Below are 23,421 nucleotides of genomic sequence, written 5' to 3'. Positions count from 1 at the left end.
GAGTAGCTAGAAGGGACAACATCGCTTGAACCATGTTTCGAGAAAGAGAGAATGCAAATGTGAGAACAATATTTAGAGATATTGATTCAGCGGAAGAGGTGGATGACGAAGATAATGACAACTAAATGGAGTCCGTCTGCATTGTAGGTGGGAAGGTGGAAAGAGGGGTGGTGTGTCAATAAAATTTCCCTCTTTCCACCTTCTCGCGAGAGTAGGTAGATCCATGCTTCAATAGCATGGTGAAGGGGTTCAACTCTCCTACTCTTTATTGTTCGATAGAGTCGGTGTTAATTGTATTAATTTGTGACAATGTGATCAATGTTGATTAATGTGGCGATAATTAGAGAGTGACTACTATAAAAGCTTGGTGTTAAATTGATTAATATTGATTTTTTATGTTAGGTTGGAAAGTGATCGACGGCCAAGTGGTGAGCGGCGTGTAAACACATGCGGATGGGTGGACATCGGACAATTGCTAGGTAGAAAAATATGTCTGCTGCCCAGTGTGTATTGCCCAAGTCAAGTTTTTCTGTGCTCACAAACTGGGCAGTATCTAGGCAGGCAATGGCGGTGTGTAATGCCCTTTGCAATATTTTGCCCCCTTGGCAATCCATTATAGACTTACCACCCTTAACTTCTAAATCGAGAAGGGCCAGAAATTCCACAAGCCACTTTAAGGTAAAAGAGAAATTCAAGTGCCCTTCGCCTGCCCGCCATCTCTCTCTCTCTCTCTCTCTCTCTCTGTCTGCCTGGGACGAAATGAGTTACGCAGCGTACAAGCTTTTCCAGGCCCCGACAGGGGTGGAGAATTGCTGCTCCGCGTTCCTCACGCACTCGCCTGGCTCCGATAAACCCTCCGCTCCTCCCGTCACCAGCCTGGACGACACCGACGATGGCTCTATCATGCTTGCCACCCTCCGCAGCACTCCTAAAGGGCCCCCTCTGCCCTCCCTCCCTAACCTCATCATTTCCAAGGCCAACGTCCTCGAGGTCTACAAAGTGCGAGTGGAAGAAGGTGATGACAAAGCCATCAAGTCTACCGGCAGCTCCGCTCCCCCCTCTGCTGCTAGGCGGGGCGGTGTCATGGTCGGCGTATCAGCAGCTTGGCTTGAGCTTGTCTGCAGTCACAGGCGAGTCTCAATTATCTGGCTTGCAGGCATTTCCGTATCTTCCATGTTTCACCTTATTAATGATGCAAAGTTACCTAATTAGCGACTAGCATCACCATTCTGTAATGTTTTGTGCCCTTGAAGCTTGAGACATTTTAGTACCAGGCAGGCCCCACATTAAACTGCCAAAGAGGTGAAACATTTCAGTCATGAAACATGTCTCATGCTTTGAAATGCAGCTTATCATGCTGACCTTAATAGTGACAAAACAATACCATATTGCCATCTTATTATACATGTAGGCACTCATCACAACTAGCACAACGACCAAGGAATGCTGGTACGGATAATTTTATAAGTCTAACGATGGTAGTGTGCATCTTAATTTGCATGCGGTGTACATGGTGCTAGTCAGCAGGCATCAACTGGGCATGATGGCCAAAGTTCACTATGTCCTGTTAGAAAGGTGCCATAGGGTCTCATAAAAATATAAAGACATTGTCATAGTGCTATTGCATTTGATTTCTATATTTTGCTCTGAAATGGTCTTCTAGTTACCATTGAACAATCTCATTCTTTGAAAAGATATGTTCTTGATGTCCAATTGCTTCAAACCATTTTGAGGATTTCTTATTGTACAATGTTAGGAGCGAGTGACCATCAGGGTAATCGTGAATATTTTCACCTGCGAAACATTTCACCATTGAAATGTTGTGTTTTACCTCGAAATGTTTCACCTTTGGGCATGTCCCAAGCGAAACGCCAAGTGAAATGGTTGAATAATACATGTGACATAGGTTTCTTTATAAACAATGAGTTCCAACTTATGCATTTATAGCATGCAAATCCTTTTATGTCAACAAATGATGTCTTTTTTTGGGTACACAAGATCAATAAGAATGGTATCCTATAAACAAAGCGTACAAAAATCCTAAAAAAAGCAAGGAAAAAAAAGATATTTTCCATTTAAAAATCATGTTTTAGTTAGCTATTTCACTTTAGGGTGTTTTGTGTTTCAACGAAACATTTCAGCCATTTTAGGCGTTTGGCGTTTCAGCGCTAGCAAAAGACATATCATGGCATTGACCATAAATATGTAACTATTGAGATGATACCTTAGCGGTCATGATTAAGATTAAGTTAAAATGATCCAAATAAGTATTTTCCTTCTTAAGCATAAAAGGACTATTGATTTTTGTAGCTTTTGGTTTTGTATGCATTTTATGATGACCTGCCTTTTGAGTATATGGAAACCATCTTCAAATCAAACTTGGATGAATAAATATTCATTTTACGAGAATGAGTGATTAGCTCACTAATTTCTCGCAAAGCATATCATGTGGGGCAAAAGATTGACTTCTTAAGGTTGTTGGATCTTTTGTGGTTGTAATATTGTGAAATCCAAAGAGTCATTAGGTGAGAGTCAGGTCAAAATGGCATTGGAAGAGGAAAACTAGACTATAAGAACATGGAAGAGAAAGATGAGGCAATAAAGTACATAGATTGATGATGAAGAAGGTCGATACATGAACAACCTTGGCACATGCTACAGGGCGTAGTTGTAGTGTGGGCATTGGAATTGAGAAGGCAAAAGGTAAAAGATTGATTGATGAGTGAATGCCCAATTGATAGAAGGTGCCTATAAATATGTGCATTGATCTAAATTGGCCTAGTAAGTGTTTAAGGCTCAAAAGTATGGGTGGCCCCAAAAATGAGGACATTGACAAAATGATGGTCCAAAAAGACCAAACTAAACAAAGCGACTAACATTGAACAAAGCTCCTTATGTCCTGCTACCTTAGTGTAGGACTTACAATTGAGATAACAATGATTGTTAACACCTCCTCTTGCTTCTTGAGTGTACTTGAACTAATAACAAACACAAATGAGAAAGAAGCAATGGCAATGGAAGCGTGTTCATGACAATGTTTGCTACATTGTCCGTTATGGGATAGTATACTAGCTCTAACTCTCCATTCTAGATTTTCTCTTGAACATAGTGATATTGGGTTTTGATTCTTAATGTGCTTCATGTGATCATGAGACATAGGATTCTTGGTTATGACTAAGTGGTCCTGGCTATCGCCATCGATCGTTGTTGGCTATCACTATAGAAAGCCAACCTCAAATACATTAACCTTAACCATGCAATATTCTAGGCTCTTAAGCAAGTGGCTTTTAGTGGCTAGTCACCCACACCATCCTTTACTAGTGCGTAGTACTTACTATATGCTGCTTGTGGATGATTCTTGACACTATATATGGGTCTTTTTCTAAAGGAGAAGCTCAAGGCTTTTGCTTATTTTGCTTGTGGGTGTGGCTTGGTGTTCAGTTAGGAACATTTTGATTTTATAGTGGAGGCAAGTTTGTTCAATTGAATATCACTTAGTTTTTGCATGGTATTAAATGACTTTTGTCTTTTGCCAATCCCCCCTCACAAAATGGCGTCGTGGAAATGACATAATAGGATAGTCATGAATATGGCTTGTTCTATGTTGTTTGTTCCAAAGCTTCTACTTGTATCTCCTCAATTGAAGCTTGACAATGGTTGTACCTACCTCATCAAGCACCTTGTGAGGCATTTTATGATAAGGAGTCTTCTCTTGCCCATGTGTGTCTTTGGTGTCGAGCTTACATGCACACTCTAGATGAGGAGTGGCCGAAGCTCTCTCCTAGAGTAGAGTTGCTATTATTTGTGGTTTACTCTATAGAGGCAAAGGCTTATGAGTGTTTGATCCTTACACAAACAAGATCTATACTTGGTGAGATATCACATTTGATGAAAGGGATGTCCTTAATTCTCTTCCATTTATTGATGAGACACCCTCTCTTGTGCCTTTTGAGCACAATTCACTCTACACATTTGATTGGATCACAGAGTTGTCTACTTGTAGACCTTCGAGGGACTTGTTGGCTTGTTGGTACCAATAGACCATGCGAGACTTTGGCAGCTTCCTTCTAACACCCCCTTAGATGGTACTTGGATACTCCCCAAGGTTTGCTCTAGTGTATTTTAATGAGTTAGTCTTCACAGTTGGCTATCTTGCATAGTGAGCTTGAGATAAGGAAGGAGGCTCTTAGAGATCTTGATTGGTGTTTAGCCATGAACGAGGAACTTGAGAGTTTTGATTGAAATGGGACTTGGACTCTTTCACAAGAAATTGATTAGTATGACATGAACTTTTTGTGTTAGGTACAAGGTAGATGGTGCTTTGGACTAGTACAAGACTTGCTTAATGGTGCAAGGTTTCCGGAAAGAGATAGGTATTGACTTTTGCATTAGTGGACATCCATCCACTTCCTCCTTAGTTTGGCTGCCCATCATAAGTGGCCATTGTATTAGATGGATGTAAAAAGTGCCTTGTGAATGGTAGTCTGGAAGAGGAGATCTATGTGGCTTAGTCACTTGGCTTCGTTGTTCTTGGCAACAATGATAAGGTGTTTCTCTTGTAGGAAACTCAACGGGTTGAAGCAAGCCTTGTGGGCTTGGTATATTGGTTGATTAGTTATTTAATGACCAATCTTGCTAGATCGTTGGTAATGATCCAAACCAATACATATTTAAGGATTTAGAGGGGGATTGCTACATTGTGCCTTGCATGGATGATTTGATCACTACGGGTTCACATACTTTCAAACTTCAATCTATTTAGACACAACTCTCTTTTGCTTTTGAGACGATTGGCCTGTTAGCTTGCCTATTTCATTTAGTGAGTCAATCATCTCTTGGTTGTGAGCTTTGTTAGAGTTTGATGGAGACATAAGAGCTCTAATTGAGTTTTGCATGCATTTCTTTCATGTGTGCACATTTCTTGTGCATTTCTTAGGTTTGCTAAAAGTCTCCAACCCTTGCTAGTGTCCAACTACCCTCGGATGGCATGTCAGTGTTGCCTGTCATGCCAGCATTTTCTCTGATGTCAGATGCTGCTGACTGCATTTATTGCAGTCAGACTGGTGCAATCGGCCATTTTTTGGCCCTAGATTGGAGGTCGGCCAGTTTGGCTGATATTCAGCTATTTATAGCTGAAGGGTGGGCTGGGCAGATTCATTCTTTTTCTGCAGATTGTTGAGCACACTTTGTCTTCAACATACTCTCCATCTCCGGTGCTATCATTGTTTTTAGCCTGATCCGGTGCCCTCATTGATGCTGTGAGCTGCGTGCAGGGACTGATCAGTCCATTCTCTCTCTCCTTTTGTATCCAGCACTTATTTCAGATTCAATGCAGTTTATCATTTCACTTCCTTTCTCTTTGTGTTTGAATTCCTCTCGTGTTGCACACTCTTACATGACCTTGGTCGATTGTTCTACTTTTTGGGCATGGAGGTTGTCCCACATTCAAATGGTATTTTTGTGTCACAACAAAAGGACACCTTGCAGTTGGTTAATTGGTACTTTCTTGATGGTGTTAGGTCATTGGCCACTCCATTTGATTTGACACTTAATCTAATCAAGGATTCGGAAGTTGCACCCCATGATGAGACTTCTTACTTATAGGTAGTGGACAAGTTGTTTTGACTCACAAATTTCTGTTTTGACCTTGCATTTTTCACATCCATTCTTTCATGGTATTTCACTGAATCATTGCACCTTGTGCCTCTCACTGGAGTAGTGCTTTGCGTGTCTTGAGATTTCTTAGTGGTACTTACATGTATGATTTGCACTTTAGTTCATTCGTAGATTCAAATTGAGATAGAGACCAATATACTTAAAAGTCCCATGGTGGATATATGTTCTCTTAGATGAGTTCTCGTTTCTTGGTTTAGCCATAAGCAGTCCACTGTTGCAGCTTCTTCCATGGAAGCAAAGTATAGAGTTCTCTATGATGCCACCTATGAGTCATGTACAATATGTATTTTGTTGTGGCCCATGGGACTTAATGTACATTTATACATATAAAAAATTTAAATAATTTTCATATCGAATGAAACCTGTTTCTTATGTTTTGGGAAACTTGTATGAAACCTTGGAAAACCCATTTCATACCTCTCGTTTTTGAAACCCTGGCAACTATGGTGTCATCCTATTAAACTTATCATGCTCTGTGCTTTATCAAGCCAATCAAGTAACTTGGATGTGGTGAAGACTTCAGCTTGTAATGAGTTAGCCTCCTTTCTAAAGTTGGGGGAATGCCAAGTAGTGAAGTGAAGGATCTCTTGCTTAGAAGCAATGAAGTGTAAAAGAAGAAAAGACTATGGCTTTTTGACTACTTGAGTCAAATTCATAACATGGCACCACGAGGCTTGGATTCCAGTGCGACCATGTGAGATGCCAATGTCCTAAATCAAAGCCATAGCAATGTTAGCCCAAGGATGTTGTTGCTCACATAAGGATTGTAGCAAGGCCATTCTTAATAAAAGCCATAGCAATGTTAGCCCAAGGATGATGTTACTCACATAAGGATTGTAGCAAGGCCATTTTCAAATCTATCATATGAATCTTGAATGTTTGTGCTGCTTTAAGAAATGTAATCTATGTCGGGCCACAAATGTGGCATTTTGAGTATTCACCAAGTAAAATTGGATTGTTAAACTTGCCACATCTTATGTTTCTTATGTTTTGGTACATCAAGTTGAACATCTTGCCACATCTTGGATTGTTGTTTCAAGCAAAAAGGGATATGCGCTTGCAATTATGACCTCCTATGAAAGTAAAAATTGATCTTCCACATGCGATTATTAAAAGCCAACAACTAATTTTGGGACATGAATATGTTTGTATAATCCATTGATTTTAAATGAGATGAGAGCCCTCTGTGGTGTTCCTGCTGTGTGGGGGTTGGTTGTAGCTCTCATGGAGGCCTAGACTAGTACCAATATGTGAAGGTAAATGGAGGAGGTTCTAGAAGTAGAAGCATGAATATAGGTATACTTGCAACTTTTCCTCTTGTTTCATTTGAATATGCTCTTAGTGCCACTCTTTCTTGATTCCCTCCTGTCCCTTCCTCATCAAATGTGCACCTAGGTTCTCTCCCTCTCGCCTTTAGGAGCTTAGGATTAGACTCCAATCTTTGGATCCATTGTTCTAGGTCCTATTTCCCTTTATCTAGCATCGTAGGTTTGGGATCTTCTCTAGCCTCCTTTTTATATCCCTAAGCTACTTTAGTTTCATCTTCTTTAGATCTTAGGTCCTTTGTAGGTTTTCAATATTACCTACATGTGCATGCCACTCTTCATTCTGGTATTGCTTTGCCAAGAATGTCACATGGCCACACCATATTTGCCATCTACTTGTAAGTGAGCACACTTGTCTATCTTGGTGTGGATGTGTTGGGTATCCCTTGCACGCCATTGAATGCCTACCCTTGGCCACTCGTATGTGGGGGATATTGGTTACATGCTTATGGTGTGCCTATCCACAATACTCGGGCCACTTAGGTGTAGGGGTAGTGTTTGTCCGACTTCTTGGCTACTCAACGACGATCCCTATGTCTCATTAGCCCATTAGCATAACTATATCCACTATGCATACCTCATTGATGCATGGTGGTCACTTTGGGGCAAGTTCCCTAGTGTAATCCACTCCCCATGCCCACCCTCCGTAATTGTGACTCAGCATTGCTTTCAGTGCTGATAAGACTAATTTTAACAAGTTGAATTTCATGACTTTGTCAAACCTTATGCAACAAGTGCTTGAGTTCGAGGGTCTTGGCTCCTAGTTGGTGGTCTAATGGCTATGCACAATCCTCAACTTGCCCATCTTGATCATGTGTGCCAATAGAAGGTTGATAATGGTACAATGAATGCCAAGTTAATATAGGGGTTATTATGCGAGTTTTACTCACAATTACAACACTTTCCCCTAGCATTTGATTGTTGGAGTCATCTAATCGAGATTGCTATGTGGCAAGATGTTAAACTTGATGTACCAATCTTGATTATGAACTCCAAGAGTTCTCCATTAAGAAAGGGTATGATTTGAAAGTCAAGATGGTTGAATATAAGCGCTTACTTGCCAAGTTCCTTACCACTAGCGCATCGAAGTCGAGACTTATTTGATGATTAGGTTACTTTATTTTTAAACATGCTACCATTGAAATACTTCCATTTCATGTCGCAAGTGATTTCATCGCCTCGATGCCGATTCTCTACGAATTTGAATGCTAGATGTTGCGTCATGCTTGGTTGCATGATAAAGTCCACAAAAAGACCTCCTCTTGTTACCTATCTCAAAGGGGGTCTATTTTCCACTTCTACGAATGGAAAATTTGGAGGTGGCAAGAACTCTCACGATTGGAAGGCAAGTCCTAGAAAGTGTAATATGCCCCCCTCTTTAGATGGAAGCAAAGACACTAGACCAATTTGGCAAAACATTTCTAAAAAGACTAGATGTTGCACTCATTGCTAGTGCTCCGGTCATGTGGATGAGGAGTGTCATCTAAGGCCCAAGGTAATCCTCATAGACCTTCCCCCATGCTCATTAGATCTTGAAGACACCAACCGATGTTACCCCTCTTGAGTAGTTGAAAGGGGGCCCTCCTTCAACATGTGTTTTTGTTGCTCCCATTTCTCTTCGTGCCTCCATGACCTAGTAAGGACTTGTAGATAATGTGGCTTATAGACAATCCCCTTAACTAACACCTCAATTGCAAGAGGTATGGCGCGCTCCTCTTGTGGCCCACTCGCATTGGACTTTATTCTATAAGAGTGTAATGGAAAGGAACAAGGAACATGGAATGAAGAGAGGAGACGATAGGAAACAATGGAACCTAATAGAGAGGAATCTGAATAATACAAGACTGGTGAAACCAGCCTTCCTTCTTGGCAAGGGTGGTAATGACCTGATCATTCACTAATTATAGTAAAGGAATGAATTTCAAGTAAACCTAAATGCAAACATTAATCTTGGACAATAGACTCCCGGTTGGGCCCCAAACCAGTGTCTCTCACAGTATTTCTTTAGCTCCTATTAATATTGGATGAAGTATACTGAGATTAGGCTCCAATCTCCTTCAATTTTCAATACTTCTTGCTGTTAGCAATAACTAACAAGCCTTTTTATCAATTTGCCCCTTGATCTAACAGAGGATTGGCCACTAATTGATCTTTTGCTGGTTAACAAGCCTTCAATTTTCAATACTTCTTGCTGTTAGCAATGACTAACAAGCCTTTTTATCAATTTGCCCCTTGATCTAACAGAGGATTGGCCACTAATTGATCTTTTGCTGGTTAAATCTAGCCTCAAATCCAGTTGGGATGGCTGGCTTTTTGAAATCTTTGGCAATTTCTCAAATTCCAATGGTTGATTTCAAGTACTAAGCCTTCAACTTTTTGGCATAGGACCCAATGTGGCTGCCAAACCCTTTTATGATTGAGGTTTGCTGTAAATGACTGAGAAAGGTATAGGGGATGATTGTAGGTGAGAGAGAAAGCTGAAGAGAGAAATCTTTGATATATAGTGCGAGAAAGTGCTCAAATTTGCTGCTGCTGTGCTGGAAATGGCTGAACGGGTGCAGCCTGCCACCAACAGGGGCTCCACATGCAGTTGCCTGCCCCTGTGGGCTCCGAACTTGCTGTTTCCAGAGTGTAGAGAGCCAACAATGGCCGACGGCAGCTCCCCAACAGTCTCCAATGGTTGGGTTGAAGATCAATGGTTGGAAATTGCAGCAGCGGCTCTCTCTCCTTCTCTCCTCACCTCTACAATATTGGAATGAGGCTCCACCAGCCTCTAATAGCCTTTCCCTCAATTACATAGGGAAATTTTGCCAAGTGGCAGCCTTATAAATGCATTTTCAGCCATTTAATTAAATTTTCAGAATTAATAATTCTGAAAATTAATTTAGTCCTTTGTCCTTGCTCGAAATATTAGTAATGCCATCCGCAATTAAATTGGCAGGGCCATTTTGATTCCCAATTGGTCATGTGCATGAATTGACCCTTGAACTATGATTGTTTTATTGATAAATGCCTAGTTCTTAGTGTCACACTTACACTTATTGGTCAAATAAATGCCCTAGGCCCAACTGACACCATGCACCACCTAGTACTTGACTAGTCTAACTTATTACAACTTTTGCCTTTGACCCCCATTGACATCTCGAGGTTCTTGGCTTGTCATTGTGGCTTGATTGACTTTCACATCACATGTGCATATTTCATCAATGCCTAAGCCAAAATGCTAAGCACAACATTAAAATTTCATGTCCCCATGATAGCTGGTCTCAATCAGCCCCTACACACAGCATGGAGCATTAGTGAGGACACTAGATGAGAGGCAAGAGATGAAGATGATGATGAGGAGGGTTGGCACAAGACAGTGGCAAGACAACTATAAAGAGGAAAAATGTTGGAACTGGCCGACTTGCATTTAATGCAAGTCAGACTAACATAAAATGCCTAAAATGTCAAATGACATTCAATAAATGCTGCCCATGACTGAAAATTGGAATAATGTCCACCTTGCCCAAGGCAATAAATCTCTACCTAGAAATGAGGGAAATAGGCTATTACATGACAAACGCGATAAATCTTATGGACAAATATACTATCAAAGCTCCTAAGTTATATGTCTGACTTAGATTGAGGTTCATATGTAGGAGATGACCATACATGACACATGATCGCTAACATATTTCATTGTGCCATCTAGTCATCTTGTTATGCCTACCATTCGTCCCCCTTCTCCCCCTCATCACGATTTAGGACGTGCATAATGGTGGACCTACCCTTAGGCTAGAACTTTGTATTTTCTTTAGGTCAATTAGGCTAGTACATCTTTATGCTAATCTAGCACTTTTGCTTACTCTTAGCTCTTCAGGCTAATTGAGTTAGGCCCATAGACTGATTGCCCTTGGTCAAAGGACCTTTAGGATTTTAATACTCTCTCTCTTTTCTTTCCTTGCATTTTACTCTTAATTTAGCTTGGCCTTTTTTAAAACAAAAAAAGCTCAACACCAAAGCATTTGAATATGAAGCATTGGTACGCAGGTTCTAGTATTTTTTGGTAGTTACACCTTGGTCTTCTATTTTATTTAAGGAGTAACATTATGTGTATGCATTGGTCCTAATTGGACAGGAGACACAATTTGCTAGTTCTTCCATAGTGGCTCCATACTCTCTTGGTTGAGTCTCGTTTCTTCAATCAACATGGAGGTTTCTCCAAGTTTTCCCCTCTTTGAGTTTGAAACTTGAGTTTGAGGCATCTATTGATGTGACCATGACAATTGCATCTTCGACACACCTAGTCCTCTTGTAGTTGAGGTGCTTCTAGATAGATTTATTTGTTGGGTTCTCATCACCATGATTGCCTGAGCTCCTCCATGATAGATTTATTCGTTGGGTTCTCAGCACCATGATTGGATGAGCTCCTCCTCCTTTAGCATTGACATCCATGGTTTGAGAGGGGGTTGCTTTCTATCATGGTACTTTTGGGTTTCAACACCGTCTTCTTGTCTTTGGCATTGGTGTGCCTTCCTTGTTGTATCTATCTTGCATTGCATTACATCATTTCATCATTTTAAAAGGGCACTCCAGCAAGTGAACAATTCCTCTTTGAGAGCATTGTCCATGTGGCACCTTGCTGTGAGCATTCCCCATTATGCACTACCCGTTTGTATTCGCATTGTGTGTATATGTTGGGCATTTGGTGCAGATGAAACCTATGATTGTAGGCATCCCTCGCAAATGAAAACCCATGCATTGTGTAGCATGATTCTCTTTTACCTCATTGAGTTGGGCGTTCTTGAGCACTTCTTGCTTACCCAAGATCCCAATCAGTGACCACACTCCATCTGATAGTTACCCTCATCTACCCCTTTCCCTCTTCATACTTGTACAGTGGCACCCTTGCCACATACGTGTTTGTATGGGGTTCCTATTGTCAAATTTCTTGCCTATTTATTAAAAAACTTAAGACCTATTCACTTGGGGTATTCAAAAAGAAGATATCCATTACCTCCGCAATTCTGTTATGCCCTTGGGCGGTCCATCGTGAATAGATTGGTCCACTGCCATGGTTCTCTTTGTGGGGCCTTTTGGGTAAAAGAGGGCGGAGTTATGCTCTTTCCTTGCACCTTTTTGGGCCTGAGAGGAGATGTTGATTAACTAAATTAAAGGCCTCAATTAACACAAAATTATCATGCATTTTGTCCTAGTTTAACTCCAAAGAATTGTTCATTGAAGTGACATTTTCTTTTGATTACTGGACAAATGCCCCAAAAATCCCGTAAGGACATGTTGTGGACGCCCCCGTCTGATCTCTCATTCCATTACAGTGCCAAGCTCTCCATCTTCATCGTTCTTTTACCAGCTGTTGTCCCACCATCTGCTTTTTGTCACTCATCACACTAGAGGCTGCAGCCCCTGCCCTGCCAGCTGCTACCCAGTTGCTGCTACCTGCTCTGGAGCTGTCATCTGCATTAATGACACATCCTGGCAGTGTTTTGATTCCACCTGTGTTTTATGTCCACTCTGTCCCTGATGGCTGTGTTTTGATTCAAGCTGACTTCTTCACCTTCCAGAGTTCATCACCAGGCAGTACATTGCCGCGTTTGTTCATTCCCGTCTTAGAGACTTGCATTTTGACATCCAACTTGCTATCTTGTTGGCTTCAGCCTTGTGCATTCCATTTTTACTCGACTTTGGTGGTAGATTTTTACTCTGACTTTGGTCGTTTGCTGCACTTAGGATCTGTACTTGGAGGATGACCCTCTTTGGTTCTTCCTCAGCTGGCTCCCATGAGAGAGAGTGGTTGTTGGACAGTCTTTGCTTCTTGAGCTTCCACATCTATATTTATATTTCATTTAGCATTTATTCATTCATTTGTGTGTGTGTGGGTGTTTTTTTTTTTGGGTGGTTTTGGGGGGGCATTCTTTTCTAACTTCACTTTGTGTTAGTTCTGTTCATACACTCAATATTTTCTTTGCAAACCCGGCATATTTTCTACAAAGATTCATAGTGCATTGCACATGAGTCCTCTCCGGGCTTTCTAGTGAGATGTGTGAGAGGTTATTCTTGATGAGATTCAGCCAAAGGTTGAGGAACTCAATGAGAACTTGGTTCTTGAACATATATTGGCACATAAGGAAAGGAAGATAAGCAGAGAGGGTGACTCAGCATGATTTACATCAGTTATTGCAACTGTACCTAGATGCATTTGAGTTGGAACCCACCTTGGCTGGTTTTGAAATGGGTATAGTAGAGCGCTTGTTTAGACCATTGCCTGGTGCTTAAGAAGGGGATAGGACTTCCATTTTCTCATAAACCGATTGGCTCGGATATCTAGAAGTTTCTTGGTGATACTTTATGCTCATTCAGGTGTTGTTTGCTGGCAATATATCTGCTTTGGGACTTCTATGATGAGTGGTCATGACACTCAAGTTGTAACTGTTAACATGGGTACTTACTGCGATTTTGAATACCATAATGAACATTGTTTGGTTAAGAAAATCTTGTTTTTCTTTTTTGTTTTGGAATACGCGGGCGTGACTTATAGTGCTCATAATAGTTGCAGATCTTGTGTGGATCACTTGGTCGCATGTATTGCCAAGGTATGGTTGCCATGTTTTCCATTACACTCTATGCAATCATGGATGCTTGCCATTCTTCAAGAGGGCGACATGTCACAAGGCTGTGATTTCTCTTTGAAACTCTCCTTGGAAGGTCTGGAACATTGCTTGTATTGTGTTGGACATGGGCAAATCCATTAGTACTTGAGGTTCTATGAGTAAAAAACAAAATTAATGTATGTGTAAGTTTGTGAGCATTTCATTTAATTTTATTGAAATGAGCCTTGATAAAAGTTTCATTTAATTTATTAAATTTTGGTGTGGACCAAAGTTTTGGAATGGAACACCCAAATTTCTTGAATTAAAGTTTGAACAATCAAATGATAACTTTTAATTTAATTAATATGTTAAAAAGCTGATAAAATGCAGGGAAAAATGAAAAATGATACAAAAGGAATAACATGTAGCTTTCATCAGGAGATAACCCTTATCAAGTCAGGGTGTAGCTGCTTGGGAATTGTTATCGGTTGTGGCTGCTGATCAGAGAATATCTATTGCTGATTGTGCTGTGTGCTTGGCTTTTGGGGAAAGTTGATCTAGGACTAGGCAGAGATGATCTAAGGCTTGGTGCAGGTGTTTAAGGCTGGCAGAGCTGTCCCAAGGGTGGGTGGAATTTTCCACAAAGTTGACACAAGCTGGGCGATTGCTGTTTGCTGCTGGACTAAGGCTGCTCTGACCAAGATAGAGCTGCTCATGGCTGGACAATGCTGTTCTGAGACCTTTTGAGGGGTTTTGGAGCTGTTCCATGTCGTTTTGTTGAATTTTTAGGCTTTGTGGAGACTTTTTGGCAAAATTTGTTGTGATAGATTTTGTCAGATTTTTTGGCAAGATGCGATGTCGAGATTGGCCTTCTTGTTACTTTATGGAGTTTTAGCCATTTTGGTTCAAATTTGGTTCTTTTTGGTCTTAATTGGTGAGAGTAGTTGGAGCCACTGATCATAGACTTTTCAACATCATTAAGCTTGATGGTACGAATTACTCTTATTGGAAGAGCCAGATTTGGCAGTTGTTGGTGCAGAAATCGCAGATCAAACCATTGAGGTTGAGCGGGCATCTGCCTGCAACTATGCCAAATGAGGAATGGCTTGAGCTTGATGAGTTATGCAAGTCCACTATTGTATTATCTCTCATAGAACAAGTTCATTACAATGTATTTGAGGAAGAACAAAGTGCATGGCAGTTGTGGGATAAAATAAAAAATCTCTATGACAAGAAAAGTCCAGCGAGCTAGATGTATTGACAGAAGCAGCTTATGGATCTGCGTATGAAGGAGAATGTGACTATGTCTGCTCACTTGAGCCAGTTCCATGCTATACTCAAGAACTTGACTTTGCAGGACATCACTTTTGCAGAGGATGTTACTCCTCTTTTCTTGCTTGGTACTCTTAATGAGTCATGGGATGTATTCCACATTGCATTATGTGCCTTTACTGCTACCTTGAAATTATCTGATGTTGAGAGTGCTCTTCTGCAAGAAGAGGTTAACCGTAAGAATTCGGATGCCTCTCGTGTGTCGCATGCTATGACTATTTGGGGCCAATGTTTCTTTTTGTCCAAGTGTAGGAGCATTCTAGCTCCATTATTTCTTTTGCTTTTCTATTGGTGAATTTTTGTGTTTAGGATTAACTACCTCACCGCCCTTTGATTCACCAAAGGTTGGTTTCAATGGAAGAGAAGTTGCATGGATTGAGCTGATATCACCCAAACAAAATAGGATGCTTATAGGAAAAAATGTTAGATATCTTGCTTGTGGTTCCTACATTGATTCAATGAAGGATATTAGGAACTTTGTCCATGTTCTTAAGTTTGATTAGTGTCAAGTTCTTTGTTTTGCGTAATATATGGTAGTCTAGGTCATTGAGATGTGCACACACTGTGTCTATATCAAAGCAGCTTGCCAATATGATGAGATAGTATGGGATACTTTGTCATCCATCGTTCTAGTCTTCACACATACACTTGCTCACTGCTGGTTTACATCATATACCTTGTGCAAGAGCTGCATTCCAATTGGCCTTCTCCATCACTTTCACAGAGTCCAACAACAAGAACTCCTCCCTTACGTGTGGTCGTTTTGATAGGCTTCTTAACCTCCTTGTGAAGGAGAGTCAGTCTAGATTGTTTGGATCACAGTTTCATTTTATGTTCAAGTAACTATTTTGTCTTTTGTTTGAATCTCACATTGGCAAGTATATGTTAGTTTTGGTAAGTGCTGACTATGATTTTTGAAAGCTGATCGTCTTCACATCTGAAACAGGGCTTGATTTTCTTTAACAGGAAGGATATTGAGTAGTTTTGTGTGGTCTTGCAGATTGCATGCGAACATTGAAAGTATGGCAGTGCTATATCACGGTAGGGATGATGGTCCTAAGTGCAGGGATGCTATCATTTTGTCCTTCCGTGAAGCAAAAATAAGTGTGTTAGAATTTGATGATTCAGTACATGGCCTTCGTACAAGGTGAGGCTACACATATTAATAAAACATAATAAGTAGGCCAGTACCAAACACTCTTCATAAAAATAAATACGCTTGCAGTTCCATGCACTATTTCGAGGGTCCTGATTGGCAACACTTGAAGAGAGGTCGTGAAAAGTTTCCAAGGGGTCCTTTACTACGTGCTGATCCTCAAGGGCGATGTGCTGCCACACTGGTGTATGATTCTCAAATGATTATGCTGAAAGCAGCACAGGTAATCTGTTGTTCTAGGTTTCTTTCTGCTACTTGGTGTGATACATATAATCTTGTAGGATATAAGCCTGAAAAGGTGTTCTATTAGCTGTCATATCCTTTTCAGATATGCACATGTAATTTCTACCTTTTCTACAGCTACCTTTAGTTATTAGCAATCTCAAGGAACAATCTTGAAGCTTGAAGCTATGTGCGTGTGAAGCGTTTTGCATTGGCAGCTTCAGTTGTGTGATTTAACTCTCAGAGGCCTTGTTTTCTATGAGAGAGAAACTTACAGTTCCTTTAGTAGTCATTGTGGGTATTTGCGTTTGTTAGACCATCATGGTTGTTAGAATTTGCCAATTCTGGGCAGTCCCCAATTTAATTTGTGTGGTGTGGACACTTACTATAGTGTCATTATAGGGTGTGTACACCTAGTGTCTTAGGACTAAGTAGTGACACTAGGCTCTAGAGTATATAAACCTAACTCTAGTTAGCTGGTGGAAGTGTGGTTAGGTCAAACTGTAGACCTAAACCTTAGTTGTACTCTTTCACCTATCTTTTTAGTTTAGAAAGCAACTACACTCTCATGTTTAGCTCTCACACAGTCTACTGTACACTCTTGTTCCTTTTTTTTGGTAACAGGTAATTGTATTTATCATGAAAAAAGTACAAGATTACAAGATGTAGGATGGTGGTTGTTGACCATCATGTAGACAAAGATACAAAGTCATGCCAATTGAATAGAGGAGATTGCTATGTGCCAAAGTACCAAATCCACCTGAGGGAGAAGATCAGCATATTCAATAAGATCTATTTGCCAATGCAGGAGACCCTTGATTTTGGCAATATATCCTTGAACACTTGTTGAGTCGAAGACGAAAGTATTCCAAGTAACCCAATTAGCCAACAACCCCAAATCTGAGAAATTGAAACATAAGCTTCATATGTTGCTGTGGCGACAGCAAAGACCCAATCAAAGGGGCTAGATTTGACAAGAAAGTCTAGATTTTCTTGGCTAAAGGGTAGAATATAAATCAATGATTTTTGAGGACTCCAAAGTGGTGCAAAAAAAGCAATTGCCATTTGATATTCGACACTTTGAAAGAGCCAAGGCGAGAGGCAGCCCACCAATGATCACTTACCAAAGAAAGACCTTGCATTTAAAGGGTGTCTTATTTAGCTAGGCCTCCATGATAGTCATCTTCCACTAGACCTTAGATTTATGCATATATCCCAAGTTGCATTGGCTTAGTCAACCGGCCAATGATGATTCTTAATCATGAGATGATGAACGTGGTTAGTTGAAGCCTTTTGAAGTTTAAGACGGCCAAGAAGATCCTAGTCCTGCAACGGATGATTAGGAACAGGTACAGGAAATGGTTGCACAGGTTGTAGCATCCTGTCTAGTTGACTCCACAACTCATGATATCCATGAGGAATTTGACAAAGTCTCTTGGCTATGCAGAAGGACATGGTTGATAAGAGTGACATCAGCAATAGAAGTCAAACTCAGACTCTCTCCTTCCACGATGTTGGCATAAATCGTGTTTCCTAGAGCTGTTGGCACATGGCGGTCAAGGGTTTCTCTAGACTAGTGGCATAAGTGTCAAAAAACTTGTTAGCGAGGCCATCCCAATTGAGGCTTTTATCCATGGGTAAATGCAATAATATATCCATCACCTCATCCTCACGGACGACATCATCAATTTTGGGCGCAACCAAGTGATAAAAAGCTGCACGAGTGTCAGAGATTTGTGCAAAAGGGGTCTAAGCTGAGCCAAGAAGATCTAGAAGATAGTTTTGGCACATTTGAACAATAGTTTTGCAAATTCGTGATCATGTTGCCCTCTAGGTTTTGGAGTCTAATCATATTCTCTCGTGCAGTGGAAGGGTGTAAACCCCAAAAGAATTTATGGGTTTGGCAAGAAGTATCTTGTAAACTTTCAGTCAGAGATTTCAATTTCGCTTGTTAGTAAGATCTTAATTGGAACTATTGAATACGATCAACCAATCTTGTGGCCAATGGGGGTAGAAAGACATCATTTGGTGACTCAAGGAGGAGTGAACGAACCAAAGCGAGGAGTTTCTTTGTCGCTTGCGAGCGCTGTCTGCAAAGGGATGTATGATGAATAGCATACTATTGAGCAACCCATTGCACATTACTAATCAATTGCTCAAAGGATCGATTACCACTTATTGGAAAGTTTGACAAGAAGCGGTCAAGCAATTGTCCCATGTAGCCATTAAAAACCAAGTGTTTTAAATAAGAGGAATTAAAGTGCAAAGGAAGCTTTTCCAAGAATTGTGCAAAAGGTCTAACAAATTGTGCAAGCATCTGGAATTGCAAAGGAAAATGAGTTGATAAGGCATATTGATTTAGGACTTGCATATCCAAGATCTTTGGTAGAAATGCATCATTGTGCATGACATATATGTGATCCCATCTAGACCATGTAGTGGAATACTGCGTCGAATGAAATGTGAATCCCGAATCCGATAGATGCAACGAGGACCAAATGTCTTGTTTAAGAATATTTCAAGGTAAACCTCTTGCTAGACCTTATTCTCTAGAGTATCCATCACCAAGGTTGTCCACGTCCAATAGATGGGTCAACTCGTCCGACCCGTCCAGTCTCGTCCACCATGTCTGATCCCGTCCAGACCTGTCCGGTTCGTTCCCCGCTAGAGTCGCCTAATTGCGCCCTGTTCGCCGACCTCAGACTCCTGACCATTACGTGGGCAGCGGGTCCCATATGCCTGGGCCTTGTGGCGAACAAATAATCACTTTTTTGACCATTTTCAGGTTCCGTAACTCGTTTTTTTTTTCTTTTCTTTCTTTTCTTTCTTACCTTTCTTTTTTTCTTTTCTTTCTTGAATCTTCTCTATTCTTCTTTTCTTTCTCTCTATTCTTTTCTTTCTTTCTTTTCTTTCTTTTCTTTCTTTTCTTTCTTTTCATTCTCTCCATCTTTTCTCTCTTACACAAAGACTCAAGAGAATTGATTAAAGATTAAAGTTTTAAACTAACAAATTCACTCTCCCTTTCTATAAAAATCTCCTCTCCCCCACCATCTCATTCATCCTTTCAAGTTCTCACTTTAAAATTATATGTATTTTTTCTTTCATCGGACGTAACATCGGACGTAGGTCCAAGATTTATTAGTTCGATTAGTACCGTATTAGCATTGGATTGTACTAATCGGACACCATCGGACGTGCCAACCCTGTCCATCACACACTAAATGCCCAAAAGTAGACTATAACAAATCCACACACATTGAAGTCTCCCATCAGAAACCTTGGTTTGCCGAGCGTTAATGAGGTTGGCAGTCTACTCCACAAATCATTGTTGGACATGGGATCATTTGGAGCATAGAGACCAACGAGCCACAGGACCTTCCCATCAAGTACAATTTCAATCACTACAAAGTGGCTATGCACATCATTTTTGACAAGGAGTAGCTGAAATCGCTTATGAACCACCATGCGAACGCCAAGTAGTGTTGTGTAGAGCCCCTAGCATAAAATAGATGAAAACCAAGACAATCCATAATCTTTCTTGCTTTACCATGACTTTTGTGTTCGAGGGCGCATAAGACATCCCATTGATTCTCATGCAAGATGTGCCACATGTCATGCTGCTTGTTGCAGGAGTAGATGCTACACACATTCCAAGTAGCAACTCTCATATGTGACCAAGAGCAAAATCAAGGCTGAGGCTGGTCATGCCTTGCTTTGAATTTTTGTGCTAATAGCTTGAGCGTTCCCTCATCCAAGAAATTTGCTAACACTACACATGAGTTCATGCAGTGACTCATCGATTTAGAGGTAGAGAGATCATTCCCCTTCTTGGGTATAGATTTGCGATAACGCTGATCCCATGGAGTGATCACCTTGCCTTGTGTATCAAAAGCAAGTGCAGCTGGGGGATCTTTGAAGTGATCCAGAGGGGCTTTCTTGGCAGAAGCATTTCGTGGAGCAAAAGAGACTCTGTCTCAGCAGATAGATGCACCATGGGCTGCTTGTCTTTACGTCGCATATAGGTTCGTAAGGAGTCTTGGGTAGCGTCGGATTTAGCAATCAAGATGTTAAGTAAAGGCCACTACATAGCATAGTAGGCCTCCACTTCCACCCAAACTAGGCATTCATGTTGGGGCAAGGGTTGAGAGTTAGCCATTGGTCTCCATGGTACCACATGAACAAGGCATCAATCAAAAAACAACGGCACCTTTGCTAAGAGGCTGTCATGGAGCATTGTTGATTTGAGCATTACTTTATAGAAGCATTGTGGTCCATGAAAAATTCCTCCACATAGTCACCCAATAGCATTGAGTTGAGCCATTGTTGGATCCATGAAATCATTGGGATCTTGCCCATGACAAAGAGGATGACCCCTCTTTCATAAAATGCCAAGAAAGAATGCAATACTATGTTGGTATCAATGGTTGCATCTAAAACATCATCCTGATCTTGATTAGAGAATGCTTTACGGTTGTGTTGAATATAATCGCCCATCAAAGTTTTGGCAAACTCCAACAAGTGTTTCCAATCAAGGTCTTGAGAGTCTTTAGTGTGATGGACGTGACCCATGCATAGGAGCACACTTGATTATCAGTTGGCGTCCTTCCATTAGTTTCCTCCCTCAAGGCATCAGCGGCATGTTTGTTGCATTTAATTCGTTGCTGTGCATTAGGGTGAGGTGGAACCTTGGAATAGGGGACCTCCATCTTCGTATAGGGAACCATGTCTTTCCCTTCCTTAGCATCCAAATCAAGTCCCAAAGTATCTACCACTGGTTGATAAAAAAGAGTGTTTACCTTAGACATGTCTATTGTAAATCAGTCTCTCTCTCTCTCTCTCTCTCTCTCTCTCTCAAGGCAGCATCTTGTCTGCTCTGCTCTAGTCCACTCTTCTCTTCTCTTCTCTCTTGTTTCTCTCTTCACCATAGCTGGCTGCTGTTTTCTACATTTGGTGACCTTCATGAAGATGTCTATGTCTGATAGCTTCCAGGGTTTATGGCGAAAGGAAAAGAGAACTTGGTTTGTAAGTTGCATAAAACTCTTTATGGATTAAAAGTGGCTTCTCATGAATGGTCTTCAAAAATTGATGCTTATTGGGCCAGCATTGGGTTCAACTTCCACTCTCTACATTAAGAATGAAGGGAGGAACTTGTTGGTTATCATTCTCTATGTAGATGATATGTTGCTCATTGGACCTAGAGAGGATAAAATTGTAGATTTTAAGGATAATGTGAAACATGATTTTGCTATGTTAGATATGGGCTTCTTATTCAATTCACCCAAAATCAATGTGATATCATCATGTCATAGTCACAATATGTGGATAAGCTTTTGCATAGGTTCAACATGCAAGATTGTAAACTATGAGCACTCCGATGGAGCCAAGATTGAAGCTGTCCATGCATGATAGTAGCGAGATGCTTGATGTTGTAATTTAAAGCCAGGCAGTTGGTTGTCTTATTTATATTTGCAAGAGATGCCTTGACATATAGTTTGTAGTACCTCAGGTGAGTAGGTTTATGCATTACCCACGAATAGTACATTGACAAGCTGTTAAGTGGATCTTTCGCTATTTGCAAGATACTCAGATATATGCATTAATATTTTCTAGGGGGAACACTTGCAACTATAGGCTTACAACGATTTAGATTGGGTTGGGGACTTAGGCACTCCGCAGTCTACTAGTGGACATTGTTTCTTTCTGGGCAGTTCATGCATTTCATGGCTTGGCAAGAAACAACCTACAATGGTTACCTCGTCTTGTGAGGCTGAGTACAGGAAGGTTTTATAGCAATAGTTGAATATGTATGGCTACACAAATTGTTGACTGATCTATGGATCTCATTGGAGGGTCGAACATTGATTTTTTTGAGAGTTAAGAGTGCTATTCTAGCAACACGAAATCCTATGTTTTATGCTCACACAAAACACATTGAAATTCACTATCATTATGCCAAAGAAAGGTGCTATGCAAGAGAATCGGCTTGACGCATGTTCCTATACAGGAAAATGTCGCGGACATTTTCACCAAAGTATTATTTTTGAACTTACTATCCTTTGGTGATTGATCTTCCTTGTACTTCATCACATTGGCACTATAGGGGGCTATTATAATTTTTAAATTTTGAGTAGTGTCCAATGTAATTTGTGTGGTGTGGATACTTATTAAAGTGTCACTGTAGGGTGTGTACACCTAGTGTCTTAGGACATCAAAGTAGTGACACTAGGCTCTAGAGCAAATAAATGTAGCTCTAGTTAGTTGAAGTGTGGTTAGGTCAAACCTTAGATCTGAACATTAGTTGTATTTTCACCTGTCTTTTCAGTTTAAAAAGCAAGTATACTTTCATGTTCAACTCTCGCATTGTCTATTGTCTATTGTATACCCTTGTTTCTCTCTCCTTCATAGTTGGCTATTGTTTTCTACAATGGTGAGGTTGTTTCATTGTTTTTTGATTGTTACTAGTTTACATATCTAGGTTCACTCTAGGTTTAGACTGTATGTCAACCGCCCTTGTTTGACATTTCAATAGGGCCAAATTAGTAGTTTGTCCAAGTAGTGTTGAATAATGAAAGTAAAGGAACCAAAACATGATAATTAACATTGATGACAACATGAGATACATCAAATGGGTAAAGAAATCAAACTAGTAATGATTAAAGAGATATAACTAAGGTTAGAAGTGGGTGCAGTGATGAAAGTATAGAAGACTACCATAACAGATTGCACAACACGAGAGGAGAGAAAACACAAGAATAAAGGAGCACTGAAAAAAAAAGAACTCAGAGATATGCTTGGAAATGGAATCTATATACCAAACATGAGATGCATACAATAGTGAGTCATTGGTTGTGTGGACACTAGCATCAACTTTTGCTTTCCAATAGGACTTGCTTTGGAGGATTGCAAGTGAATGAATCATCGAGGAGGAGGGAGTTTGAATAAACAAATAGGCATAAAATAATACAAAAAATGCATTAGGGTTGTTGGCATCATAATGGGATAAAAATAAATAGCTGGCCATGAAAAAATAAACACTAGAAAAATACTTGAAATAAATTGCTATGCCTAGCCCACACATACACATGTACAAGCTCACTCATAAGCTTTCTTACTAACATCC

General features: G+C 40.5%; 1 protein-coding gene across 5 annotated transcripts in view; it reads left to right on the top strand.

Annotated features, from left to right (window-relative positions):
* The first annotated feature begins 665 nt into the window (after nt 1-665).
* The window catches only part of CPSF160 (cleavage and polyadenylation specificity factor 160), a 172,965-nt gene continuing 150,209 nt past the window's right edge, over nt 666-23,421 (top strand). For 3 of the 5 annotated variants that reach the window (XM_087692891.1, XM_087692892.1, XM_087692890.1), the window contains exons 1-3: nt 668-1,130; nt 15,924-16,070; nt 16,149-16,302. In XM_087692891.1, coding sequence (XP_087549017.1) covers nt 760-1,130; nt 15,924-16,070; nt 16,149-16,302 — 672 coding nt within the window. In that variant the 5' untranslated portion in view covers nt 668-759. Of the gene's footprint in view, nt 1,131-15,923; nt 16,071-16,148; nt 16,303-23,421 lie in introns of those variants that run through there. The other 2 variants (XM_087692893.1, XM_087692894.1) reach the window with 2 other exon arrangements.

Source organism: Lygodium microphyllum, chromosome 14 (assembly GCF_053477565.2).
Source record: "Lygodium microphyllum isolate KBCC chromosome 14, Lygodium_microphyllum_v1.1.10, whole genome shotgun sequence".
Taxonomy (NCBI): Eukaryota; Viridiplantae; Streptophyta; class Polypodiopsida; order Schizaeales; family Lygodiaceae; genus Lygodium; species Lygodium microphyllum.
Note: the sequence above shows the minus strand (reverse complement) of the source record. Positions and strands in the feature narration are given on the sequence as shown.